The sequence below is a fragment of the Oncorhynchus clarkii genome, chromosome 18 (assembly GCF_045791955.1).
Source record: "Oncorhynchus clarkii lewisi isolate Uvic-CL-2024 chromosome 18, UVic_Ocla_1.0, whole genome shotgun sequence".
NCBI classification, from domain to species: Eukaryota; Metazoa; Chordata; class Actinopteri; order Salmoniformes; family Salmonidae; genus Oncorhynchus; species Oncorhynchus clarkii.
Genome location: NC_092164.1, coordinates 18,503,484 through 18,515,784, shown reverse-complemented (window position 1 = coordinate 18,515,784; position 12,301 = coordinate 18,503,484). Strand labels below are relative to the sequence as shown.

General features: G+C 44.9%; 1 protein-coding gene across 8 annotated transcripts in view; it reads right to left on the bottom strand.

Annotated features, from left to right (window-relative positions):
* Positions 1 to 4,450: 4,450 nt before the first annotated feature.
* The window catches only part of LOC139373143 (mitogen-activated protein kinase kinase kinase kinase 4-like), a 49,440-nt gene continuing 41,589 nt past the window's right edge, over positions 4,451 to 12,301 (bottom strand). For 7 of the 8 annotated variants that reach the window (XM_071113288.1, XM_071113285.1, XM_071113284.1 and 4 more), the window contains 9 exons: positions 11,489 to 11,606; positions 11,074 to 11,244; positions 10,662 to 10,805; positions 10,404 to 10,538; positions 10,178 to 10,278; positions 9,914 to 10,063; positions 8,727 to 8,886; positions 7,006 to 7,145; positions 4,451 to 6,905 (listed from right to left, as the gene is read on the bottom strand). In XM_071113288.1, the coding sequence (XP_070969389.1) occupies positions 6,822 to 6,905; positions 7,006 to 7,145; positions 8,727 to 8,886; positions 9,914 to 10,063; positions 10,178 to 10,278; positions 10,404 to 10,538; positions 10,662 to 10,805; positions 11,074 to 11,244; positions 11,489 to 11,606 (1,203 nt within the window). In that variant the 3' untranslated portion in view covers positions 4,451 to 6,821. The remainder of the gene's footprint in view (positions 6,906 to 7,005; positions 7,146 to 8,726; positions 8,887 to 9,913; positions 10,064 to 10,177; positions 10,279 to 10,403; positions 10,539 to 10,661; positions 10,806 to 11,073; positions 11,245 to 11,488; positions 11,607 to 12,301) is intronic. The other variant, XM_071113286.1, reaches the window with a different exon arrangement.

Sequence of the window (12,301 nt, the reverse complement as noted above, 5' to 3'; positions counted from 1 at the left end):
ATGAGGCCAGCACTGCTAGAACACAGGCCTGGGGTGAGGAACACCTGGCTAGCTGGGGAACTGCAGCAGCTCTAACCCCTTTGTTTTTGGCTTGGTTGGGGTGAGGGTCAGGGTTACACACTTCTACTGGGGTAAATCATGTTAAAAGCACTGCATGTCCTTACAGAGAATAAAAGAGGAGAGGGGGGAGTCGCAGTGGGGTGAAAGGGGACAGGATGGGCATGTAGGGTGGGCTGGAATGAGGATGAAAAGGGGGACGTTTTTATTGTTGCGGGAGGCACACTAAGGGAAATTACTTAGAAGCACAACAAAAATAGTTTAGTTCCTGAACTTTAAGTTGGGATAAACACTGCACGTATTTAGGCTAGAGAAAACAAAGGCACGTTTAAACAGAGTTGGTGGTACTGGACATAACTTTTTTTTATAAACAAAAGTAAAAATGCTCCCAACTGTGACTTGTTTATCTGACACTCACATAAGTCACTGTTGGGACTGTGAGCGTGTCATAGTTGTGTTTTAGCACTCAGTATTACCTTGGCTGTGTAATAGAACCACAGCAGCTGAGGAGAGCAGAGTAGCCCGGGCAGATGTTTGAGGGCTGGAGGCAAAAGTAAAGCTGACCCATGGTACTATAGAACAGTCTAACACAGCAGACCAGGAATCTTCAACTAGATTCAGCTACGGGCCAATTTCTTCTTAAGCAGATGGTCGGGGGCCTGGAACATAATTACAAATCATTTGTAGACTGCAAATGGCCCACAAGAAGTCCAAACAAATATATGTTTGACTTTAACAATCATTTCAATCTTTGCTTACAACCAATTTCGGCCACGGGGCACTAGTTGGGGAACGCTGCAGTAGTCCATTGACCGTAAACTGCCAGCCTCTCTCTGTTACAGCGCGGCTTAGAGACCATCTGCCCCCTCGGCTTAAAGTAAACAGGTGTCTTTACAACAACTGCTGGAGGTCCACCAACATACTGTATAACAGTCTAATAACACAGTAGCCCATTGACCATCAGCCACTCTGTTACAGTGGCTTAGAGACCATCTGCCCCCTCGGCTTAAAGTAAACAGGTGTCTTTGCAGCAACAACTGCTGGAAGTCCACCTATACCCCGATTTGCATTCTGAGCCACAAATTAATGGCATTCCTCAAAAAGGCAGCAGGTCTTCAACACAGCACTCCAAACAGTTTCAAAGGTTAGACGAAGATTTGGTTTCAAATGTTTTTTCAAATCAGGAATAGGCCTCGGGCAATAGGCCCAAACTACACAAATTAGGATTAAAAAGACAAGTAGTGAAGTAGAGTGTCGGGGACACTTTTACGAGAAGACCCTGCGCTACCGGTGTCAAAGGGAGCAGAAGAGGGCCCTATGGCCACCGTCATAGAATTAGGAATTAGAATAGTAATTTAATAGCATACAATGCCTTGCGAAAGTATTCGGCCACCTTGAACTTTGCGACCTTTTGCCACATTTCAGGCTTCAAACATAAAGATATAAAACTGTATTTTTTTGTGAAGAATCAACAACAAGTGGGACACAATCATGAAGTGGAACAACATTTATTGGATATTTCAAACTTTTTTAACAAATCAAAAACTGAAAAATTGGGCGTGCAAAATTATTCAGCCCCTTTACTTTCAGTGCAGCAAACTCTCTCCAGAAGTTCAGTGAGGATCTCTGAATGATCCAATGTTGACCTAAATAACTAATGATGATAAATACAATCCACCTGTGTGTAATCAAGTCTCCGTATAAATGCACCTGCACTGTGATAGTCTCAGAGGTCCGTTAAAAGCGCAGAGAGCATCATGAAGAACAAGGAGCACACCAGGCAGGTCCGAGATACTGTTGTGAAGAAGTTTAAAGCCGGATTTGGATACAAAAAGATTTCCCAAGCTTTAAACATCCCAAGGAGCACTGTGCAAGCGATAATATTGAAATGGAAGGAGTATCAGACCACTGCAAATCTACCAAGACCTGGCCGTCCCTCTAAACTTTCAGCTCATACAAGGAGAAGACTGATCAGAGATGTAGCCAAGAGGCCCATGATCACTCTGGATGAACTGCAGAGATCTACAGCTGAGGTGGGAGACTCTGTCCATAGGACAACAATCAGTCGTATATTGCACAAATCTGGCCTTTATGGAAGAGTGGCAAGAAGAAAGCCATTTCTTAAAGATATCCATAAAAAGTGTAGTTTAAAGTTTGCCACAAGCCACCTGGGAGACACACCAAACATGTGGAAGAAGGTGCTCTGGTCAGATGAAACCAAAATTGAACTTTTTGGCAACAATGCAAAACGTTATGTTTGGCGTAAAAGCAACACCCTGAACACACCATCCCCACTGTCAAACATGGTGGTGGCAGCATCATGGTTTGGGCCTGCTTTTCTTCAGCAGGGACAGGGAAGATGGTTAAAATTGATGGGAAGATGGATGGAGCCAAATACAGGACCATTCTGGAAGAAAACCTGATGGAGTCTGCAAAAGACCTGAGACTGGGACGGAGATTTGTCTTCCAACAAGACAATGATCCAAAACATAAAGCAAAATCTACAATGGAATGGTTCAAAAATAAACATATCCAGGTGTTAGAATGGCCAAGTCAAAGTCCAGACCTGAATCCAATCGAGAATCTGTGGAAAGAACTGAAAACTGCTGTTCACAAATGCTCTCCATCCAACCTCACTGAGCTCGAGCTGTTTTGCAAGGAGGAATGGGAAAAAATTTCAGTCTCTCGATGTGCAAAACTGATAGAGACATACCCCAAGCGACTTACAACTGTAATCGCAGCAAAAGGTGGCGCTACAAAGTATTAACTTAAGGGGGCTGAATAATTTTGCACGCCCAATTTTTCAGTTTTTGATTTGTTAAAAAAGTTTGAAATATCCAATAAATGTCGTTCCACTTCATGATTGTGTCCCACTTGTTGTTGATTCTTCACAAAAAAAAATACAGTTTTATATCTTTATGTTTGAAGCCTGAAATGTGGCAAAAGGTCGCAAAGTTCAAGGGGGCCGAATACTTTCGCAAGGCACTGTATATGGCCACTGTGCTCTCTGACCTTTTATTTGACCCCGCTGGCCTTTCAATTACAAGGGCCACATCACCACTGACCTCCAGCCATCTCAGTCAACATACACTGTCATGTTCAGTAGGCACAAAACAGGAAGAAAGTTCAGGAAATGTTTAGAAAATTATTTATGCCCTAATCAAAAACTGGTTTAATAATTGTCAGTTTAATTACTTTTGACCACTGACCAGTAATGACTACTATTGACAGGCTGCCTCCAGCCTTGGCAGAGAGGGCCAGGTCGGTGAAGAGCAGTATCAGGAGTGTTGTGGTCCATTGGGCCAGGGTGAGGACCTGGAGGCAGGCAGGAGAAAAGGGAGAGACCCTCATGGGACTTGGCCAGCTGTTGGGCCAAGCCAACTCATTGCCCAGGCCAGTCAGCACGCCCAATTGTGAATGGTGGCTTCTGTTAAAAAGCATCAAATCTTTCATGAGGCCTCCATGCTCATGTCTGGGGTGCAGGTGCCCCTCTCTCTTACAGCTGAATGGACAAGAGGAGACAGTGGGACACGTGCAGGCTGGCCTGGGTAACACACACAGAGCCTGTTATGATCTAGATCGCTAAATGTCTTACTTAAAATGCAGAAGAAATTCACTCACCAGAGGTAGGTAGCCAAGTTAGCAGCACTTATTTGGTGGTCCTGACATGTTCTAGTCTACAGTGACAACAGCTACTGGGCGTGGTATTCGACACAAAGTTGGCTGGCTAAAATGAATAGTCGACAAATGCAAAATGATACCGTTTGTGGGTTACCTAACTAGTTAACGTTAGCTAGCGTTGACAGGTTTACAGACTGCCTGCAGCATCGCTGCTTCCTTTTTGAAGTTCGACGTGTAATTCATACCGAAATCATGATAGTCAGACCCACCAGTAACATCGTCCAAGCTAGCTACATACAAACGGCGAGTCAAATTTATGCCAAACTTGAACATTTCTTATCATGAAACAAACCTTTGTCATGATGCAGTTCACATGCTGATGCAGTTCACATGCTGATGCTTGACATAAACATCCGTCTCGATTTGTCTGGCAGACAGGCGACAGCACAGACAGGCTGACAGCACAGACAGGCTAGAGATAGGAGCATTGCGCGGTACAGGGTCATCTTGTGGTGAACTGACATAAGTACAAGGAGTCTTTAATTAAAGGTGTTACAATTTGGAAATGTCATGCAACATTTACTTGAGGTTCTTTTACATGGTTTGTATAAATGTTATCATATTTGAAACACTTAAAATACAATATCTCCATAATGTTTCTTAGGCTCAGATTAAAAATGACATTCAATTTGTTTACAGCCCCACATTTATTTCACACATTAGAGAAGACTGAATGCTTTATGTTAAAGGGTTACAAAACTACCACACACAATTTAGTAAATTACTTAGGATTTTATTCAATGGAAAAAAGACCTTGAGGAAAATACAATAATTCCCATAATACACAGAGGGCATAAATTAGAGTAGCATGGTAGAAACACTTGTCACCTGGCACCTGGGCAGCAGAGAAACATGCCACAGCCAAGGGCACACTGCTGTGTTATCCAGAAAAATCAGTGATTTAAACTCAGAATCTTGTCATTTTTGAAGTGAATGAACAGAGGTTGAGGGTCATTCCTGTACATGAACCTCCAAATGATACAAAAGCTAAAAAAAAAAAGGGAGAATTGCCCTAAAACAAAAACATAAATATTTATATTGATGCACATTGGTTTAACAAAACATTGCCTCTGTAAACACTATCAACATAAATGTGTGCATTAATTTAAAAACCACTGCAGTCGCATAATTATAAGGGTAATACAAATGACAGAAACAAACTAAATCTAGGAGTTAAAAATGTTATCGATACTTTCTGTAGTGGTTTGTAACACTGTTAAAATGTGTGACTTGTGCCATCTTGGCATGGCACCGCGTTTCACAGATTTGCAGAGGAAAAAAGCATCTCATTTCTATATTCTTACAGGCCTCTTTAGAGGATGTGACAGTCCACTACAGTGGGTCAAGCTTTGGAGGGACATGTAACCCTAGAGACATGATTTCCATTCTTTAAAAAAACATGTGTTCATACAAACAATCTAACTGTGGTGCCAGTCTATGTCAGAAGACCAGGACAGTGGAGCTCCTTGCTGTTGCTTCAGACTGGTACCCAGGCTAACCAGGAAACATTAGGACAAACAAGTGGCGTCCGATTTTTCACTAGTTGGATCAAGAGGCGAGAGGAAAACAAAAGAAATAACACCAGGAGCTGCTGGGGTTTGGAAAAGCTTCCAGGTTGTTGTCGTGTTGCTTTAATCCATAGCATACTACTTCCTGGACTGGGACAGACTGTACAAAACAAAAATGTCCCCTTCTGCCCTCAGAGTCAAGATACTAAAATAATGCAGACAAGCTGAGGGGGTGAAGCTACCCGACTATGTTAGTCTGTTGGTATTAAAATAGGCCAACATCGAATTACAACGATTTCACAAACGTATCAAAATGGGGACCATGCTGCTTTATAATAGTTTTTACATTTAATAATTCAATCGCACTCAAAATGTCAGATTTTGATACATTTCCTTTAGGACTTCTGAGCAAAACCTAATGCATTTGTCACAACATATTGTACAAGTAGCCACAAACGTAAACCTGAATTCAGTGGAGGGGCCCATTAAAATGAAAAACAAACAAATCGAAAGCTGTGGTTGCTGATACATTTGGATATGTTGTGGATTTTAATGCTTCATCTACAAATCCTTAAGGTATATTTAATCTTGACACTTGTTCCATTGAATACCCTGGTCATCATGCTACCAAATGGTGGGTCAAAGTCACAACTCATGACCAAGACCGTTCTCTAGAGTCTACTGTACATATCAACCCATTCACAGTTTGCCCAACACGACCAAGGAGAGGCAATGTGGCATGTTAAAGTTGAGGGAGGCTGGAAAAGACCCTCAGGAGTATATGGGACTGGAAAGGCCCCTATAAGGTTGCAGTGTCCTATTAAGGGTTAAGTCGACATCTTTGATGAAACTTCTCTCCACACTTCAACCCTGTTTGAACCTTTATCAAGAGGAAGGCCGGAGTGAAAAAGTCAAGCACGACCCATTTGAAAATGGACCCATGTGGTGGCAACGGCATGTCAGTCAGAGGAACTGATCTAAGAAACGCTCAACACAGAGGTTGACCTGAACATGACCTGGACTAAACACAATAACAAACTACTGTATGACCTTTCACCTGTCTGGTGCTATAAGGTCCCCTTTGTTATTTTCCTCCCTTTCCATCCTCTGTCACACACACATAAGCCCCTCACTCTTCTTCCAATAGAGAGACATTAACATCTACCAGTGTTTTGAATAAGTCGGGCTCAGATCCCTACTCCCACTGGTGTAGGAGGTAAGGGGAGGCTCTAGTAGGGTTTGGGGGCGAGAACCCAGAAAAGCTGATGACGTCTGTTGTCAGAGCAGAGTGGCCAATGGGCATGATGACAGCACTACCAACTGACAAACAAACACAGTCCCATCAGCCTATAGGGACCCCGTGGCCTCCCCTTCATGATTTCAGTTTGTTTATCGTGCAATTGTCTTTTCTTATTTGAAACAGGTGATATTTAGGTATCGCGCCGCCTCAGAGCTCAGTGAAGCTCGCTACTCCAGTTGTACGTCAAGTTCAAGATAAATCATTGTCATGAATCATCATTATGGTGGAAATAAACCGAGGGGTGCTGTCTTCATGCTGCTGGGTGTGTGTGTACACTACCAGCTAAGCAGGGAGGTACGGCCCAGGGTCATGAAGTAGACCTGGCTGGAACCTCCAGAGCGCACCGACGCAAAGAACACCTGCAGGACAAAGACAGTGTGAGAGAGAGTGTGTGAGAGTAGCGTCATTATCAACATCTCTAAGCAAGTAAGCAAAGTGTGTGTTGTACGCAGAACTCACCTTGTCGTTCCTCTCACACAGGAACTTGAGTCGCTGGGCTCTCTTGTGCATGAAGACCCCATCCAGGTGTCCTGTCTCCACAGACCTGATCTCTATGGCCTTCTCCCCCCAGCCCATGATCTGGTTAGACCTAATGTAGGCTACACACACAGACGGACAATCAAGTTAGTAAGAACATGTGTTTGTGTGTGTACAGTGCATTCGGAAAGTATTCAGACCCCTTCACTTTTTCCACATTGTTACATTACAGCCTTATTCTAAAATTGATCTACACACAATACCCCATAATGACAAAGCGAAAAACAGGTTTTTACATAATTATTCAGACCCGTTGCTATGAGACTCGAACTTGAGCTCCGGTGCAGCCGGTTTCCATTGATCATCCTTGAGATGTTTCTTCAACTTGACTGTTGTCCACCTGTGGTAAATTACATTGACTGGACATGATTTGGAAAGGCACACACCTGTCTATAAGGTCCCACAGTTGACAGGGCATTTCAGAGCAAAAACCAAGCCATGAAGTCGAAGGAATTGTCCGTAGAGCTCAGAGACAGGATTGTGTCGAGGCAGAGATCTGGGGAAGGGTACAGAAAATGTCTGCAGAACTGAAGGTCCCCAAGAACACAGTAACCTCCATCATTCTTAAATGCAAGAAGTTTGGAACTACCAAGACTCTTCCTGGAGCTGGCCGCCCAGACAAACTGAGCAATCGGGGGAGAAAGGTCTTGGTCAGGGAGGCGACCAAGAACTTGATGGTCACTGACAGAGTTCCTCTGTTGAGATGAGAGAACCTTCCAGAAGGACAACCATCTCTGCAGCGCTCCACCAAATCAGGCCTTTATGGTAGAAGGGTCAGACAGAAGCCAATCCTCAGTAAAAGGCACGACAGCCTGCTTGGAGTTTGCCAAAAGGCACCTAAAGGACTCACAGACCATGAGAAACAAGATTCTCTGGTCTGATGAAAGCAAGATTGAACTCCTTGGCTTTAATGGAGGAAACCTGGCACCATACCTACAGTGAAGCATGGTGCTGGCAGCATCATGCTGTGGGGATGTTTTTCAGCAGCAGGGACTGGGAGACTAGTCAGGTTGAGGGACAGATGAACTGGGCATAGTACAGAGAGATCCTTGATGAGAACCTGCTCCAGAGCGCTCAGGACCTCTGACTGGGGCAAAGGTTCACCTTGCAACAGGACAACAACCCTACGTACACAGCCAAGACAACACAGGAATGGCTTGGTCTCTGAATGTCATTGAGTAGCCCAGCCAGAGCCCCAAATTGAACCCAATCTAACATCTCTGGAGAGACCTGAAAATAGCTGTGCAGTGACGCTCCCCATCCAACCTGACAGAGCTTGAGAGGATCTGCAGAGAAGAATGTGAGGAATTCCCCAAATAAAGGTGTGCCAAGCTTGTAGCGTCATATCCAATAAGACTCAAGGCTGTAATCGTTGCCAAAGGTGCTTCAACAAAGTACTGACTAAAGGGTCTGAATACTTATGTAAATGTGATATCAGTTTAGTATTTTTTTATAAATCTGTTAATTTCTAAAAACATGTTTTTCGCTTTTTCGTTATGGGGTATTGTGTGTAGATTGATGAGGGAAAAAATCTATTAAATCCATTTTAGAATAAGGCTGTAACGTAACAAAATGTGGAAAGAGTGAAGGGTCTGAATACTTTCTGAATACACTGTGAGTCCCAGTGTGTGAGTGTTACGTACCCACTGAGGTGGGCATCTCGCCCCACTGCAGCACCACGTCTTTGGTGATGCGTCCGTAGGTGTTAACGTAGACACCCTCGTCCTCGTAACACACCAGCAGCTCAATACCATCCGTGTTGGGCAGGATGATGATGGCATGGGACTGGATATTGGTCTGGATCTAAAGGAGGGGGGGGGGGGGGGGCAGAGCATCTACGGTGTGATCTAATGAATATGCCCCCAGATACATGGGTTGAATCTCAAACCGAAAACTTGGCCCTTAAGTCCTTTTTCGAGTGGCTACTAGCTGTTGTGTTCGACAGTGATCTCTCCAGTCTGCCAGTGTTTTGGCCAAAATGAACATTGAGACGATACACACGCCATGTCCCAACTGAAACTTTTCTATGTCTATTTGCGAGCATCGTCTTCTGCGACCTGTTCCTGTAACACGGCTCATTTGCTATGAAACACGGACACCGGGTTCCTTGGGCAGACAGACTCATACTCCGATAGACAGTGAGAAAGTTATAAAAACAAAACATCTCCATATTCCTGCACAAAATATGTGCAAGTAAATCGGTCGCCAGTGATTTCATCAGCTGGTTTTTTAGCTTGTTGTAGCCTGCCGCTAGCTAGCTTCACTGACAAACATAGGGAATTTCAGTTAGCACTAGCTAAGGATGTTGGGCACTGCACTGATAAACAGCATGTAGCTTGTCACTTATTTACGATAGTTTGACAGCTTGTTGTAGACATGTCCCCAGTAGTCAGTCCGCACTTCAACATATTTCCAAAGCACCAATCGCTATGTTGGGTCAGATAAACGCACAGCATTCACTAAACTCCTTAGCTAGTTGTAAAATTCTGTCACTATGACCTCAGAATTAAACTTCAAAATGTATTAAATGTTTTGATTTATCTTGACCTATTCTGAAAAATGTTTGAGGGAGAGGAAGTAGTGACTGTTGTTGCAAGTTAACATGCTAAAATTAATGGGAAGAAGTTGCTGCCAAGGGCATTGAGTCGGAATGGGATAAAGAGGCTTCCGAAGGGATGACTCGACAATTAGCGTTTGAGATTGGCTCGATTGACTCGTGAACGTGCATACCGAGTGGTGAAAGTGTTTGGTTTGAGATTCGGCCATGGATTGGTGGAACAAAGAAAAACAGGAAGCAGAGGAACGAGACGGATAATAGATGGTCTCTTACATGTGTGGGCAGGTAGATGTCGTACACCGCCCCAGAGTCCACGTCCACGGCATGGAAGCCGTTGCTGGAGCCGTAGATTACCTTTAACCTCTGACCCTCCTCCACCGTCAGGTCAACCAGCAGGGGTTTGTGCACCAGGTCACCAAACGACTGCAGGAGGAAGACAGTTACAGAATACACCTTTAAGTTCATATTTGTAGTGGGAATGTGAATGTAAACCAATGCCATGGTGGTCCGACTGCAGCCTTTGCCAGTTTACAGTACCTTGAAGGCCATGAACTTGTGGTACGGCTTGGGGGCCCACGCATAGACCTCCACGGAGTTCTTCAAGGCAAGGACCAAGAACTTGATCCTCTCATATTTCACTGAAATCAAGAGAAAACACGTTTTTATTTCTGACCGCTCGTCAAGATTGGACTTGGACATGCTACATACAGCCTTGTAACAAGAGAAATGTCATTCCTGATGGTAAATGGGGAGTGGAACATACCGACTTTGTAGTGTACGCAGCCCTCCAGCTCTCCTACAGTGACCCAGCCCTGCTTCTTCTCCACCTCTGGGTCGTTGTGGAGTATCTTGTTCCTCAGCCAGGACAGGTAGTACACACGCAACTTATTCTTCTTCCCTGTGTGTGTGTGGGGGGGGGGGATGGTGAGATAGAAAAACAAGAGAAAGAGAGAATGAGTTGGGAGCACAGGATAAGTCAGGAGAGTGTATTCGTGTGTCTGTGCACCGCCGTGGTCCGTACCTGATATAGTGACCAGGACGTTGAGTCCCTCTAGGACATCCATCTGCTGGATGCGCCGTCGGCTGATGAGGGGGTAGACCTTCCCCTGACCGCTACGGTCCAGCAGCATCAGACCACTCTCTGTCCCCACCAGCAGGTTGACACCTGGGAGAGGACAGGGACACACACACACCAGTCAGAACCCAGGGGGAGGACAGGGACACACACACCAGTCAGAACCGAGGGAGAGGCAGGTCTGTCATGCTTGTCATTAAACCTATGATGGATTTCCTATAAATGTTATCCACCCATTCATCCATCCTATCAGTATATACATATACACACATCCATCCTATCACATCCATCTATCTATCTATTCATCCATCGATCAACGCTATCCTTCTACTCAGCCACCTCTTCCTCAGGTACGTACCCCATAGTGCAGCACACAGGATCTCAGAGTTGAACCTCTTCTTGTACTTGCGGATCTCGGGCGTGTCGCTCTGGGGGCGTGTGTTGACCGGGTTCACATTGACCACAGAGCCTTTACGGGACGGGTCAGCCCTCAGGGCGTCCACCAGCCGCCCGTCGTTCCCGAAGGCCGCTGTGGACACCAAAGGTCAGAGGTCAAAGGGAGAAGGGGCAGGGCTTTGCTATCCCTTGTTGATCATGCTCTGTATTACACTTCCTGTGCCAAGCGTGTTCTATGTATAGGTCAGTGTATACCAACTCCTAGTTACTGACCCAGAGATGATTCTATTGTTAATGGATAAGAGGAGGACTGGAGAAAAGAGAGCTGATCCTAAATCAGCATTAAAAGGGTAGAGAAGGAAGAGGTGGTGACTCACCCATGTTGTTGAGGGAGCTGCCGCTGGAGGGGGAGACCTGCAGGAGGCGCGGGTCGATGAAGGGGGTGAAGGAGGAGGAAGACTTGTGTTTCTGCATGGTGTTGCTGGCCGAGTGGGTCTGGCGACACAGGCACGGGAGTGAGAGCAGAATACACACACACAACAGTGGATAGATATAATAAGAATGTTGGGTGCTTATATTTGTCCTGTTTCAAGTGTGAAATGGAAATGCGTTTTTTGCATATCCCAACTCCCCCCGAGACACCCTCAGAGAGTGGGGTCACGGCCAGGGATCAGACATTATTCGTTGTGACACTGGAGCAATTAGGGTTAAGTGCCTTGCTCAAGGGCACATCAACTGAATCTTTACCATGTCGCTTCTGGGATTCGAACTAGAGACCTTTCGGTTACAGGCTAAGCTACCTGCCGCCCTAAAAGATCCCCATCTACCTGTAACTCAACCTGGTCTGCTACACTATCAGTATTGGCTAAGCCTATTTCTCCTTGGCTTCATACTGTCAAATATTACAATATTGTTTATTGTATAATCTGTTTGTATTAAAGAATACTTTTTACCCCAGCAGGGGGAGCTATGGCAGCTGCAGTGAGTCTGGTTCGATCTCAGCAACGGATTCCTTTTACTGCGCTCATGACGTTCTATGATAGACATGTTCAAGGCTGAATAGGATTTATAGTAGCCAATTAACAGTACAATAGGAAGGGCCTGCAGGCTTGGCCAATCTAAAACTGAGAATCACTCAGATCTGCTTTAGAAACCACAGGGCTTCATAAAACACTATCTACACACTGAGT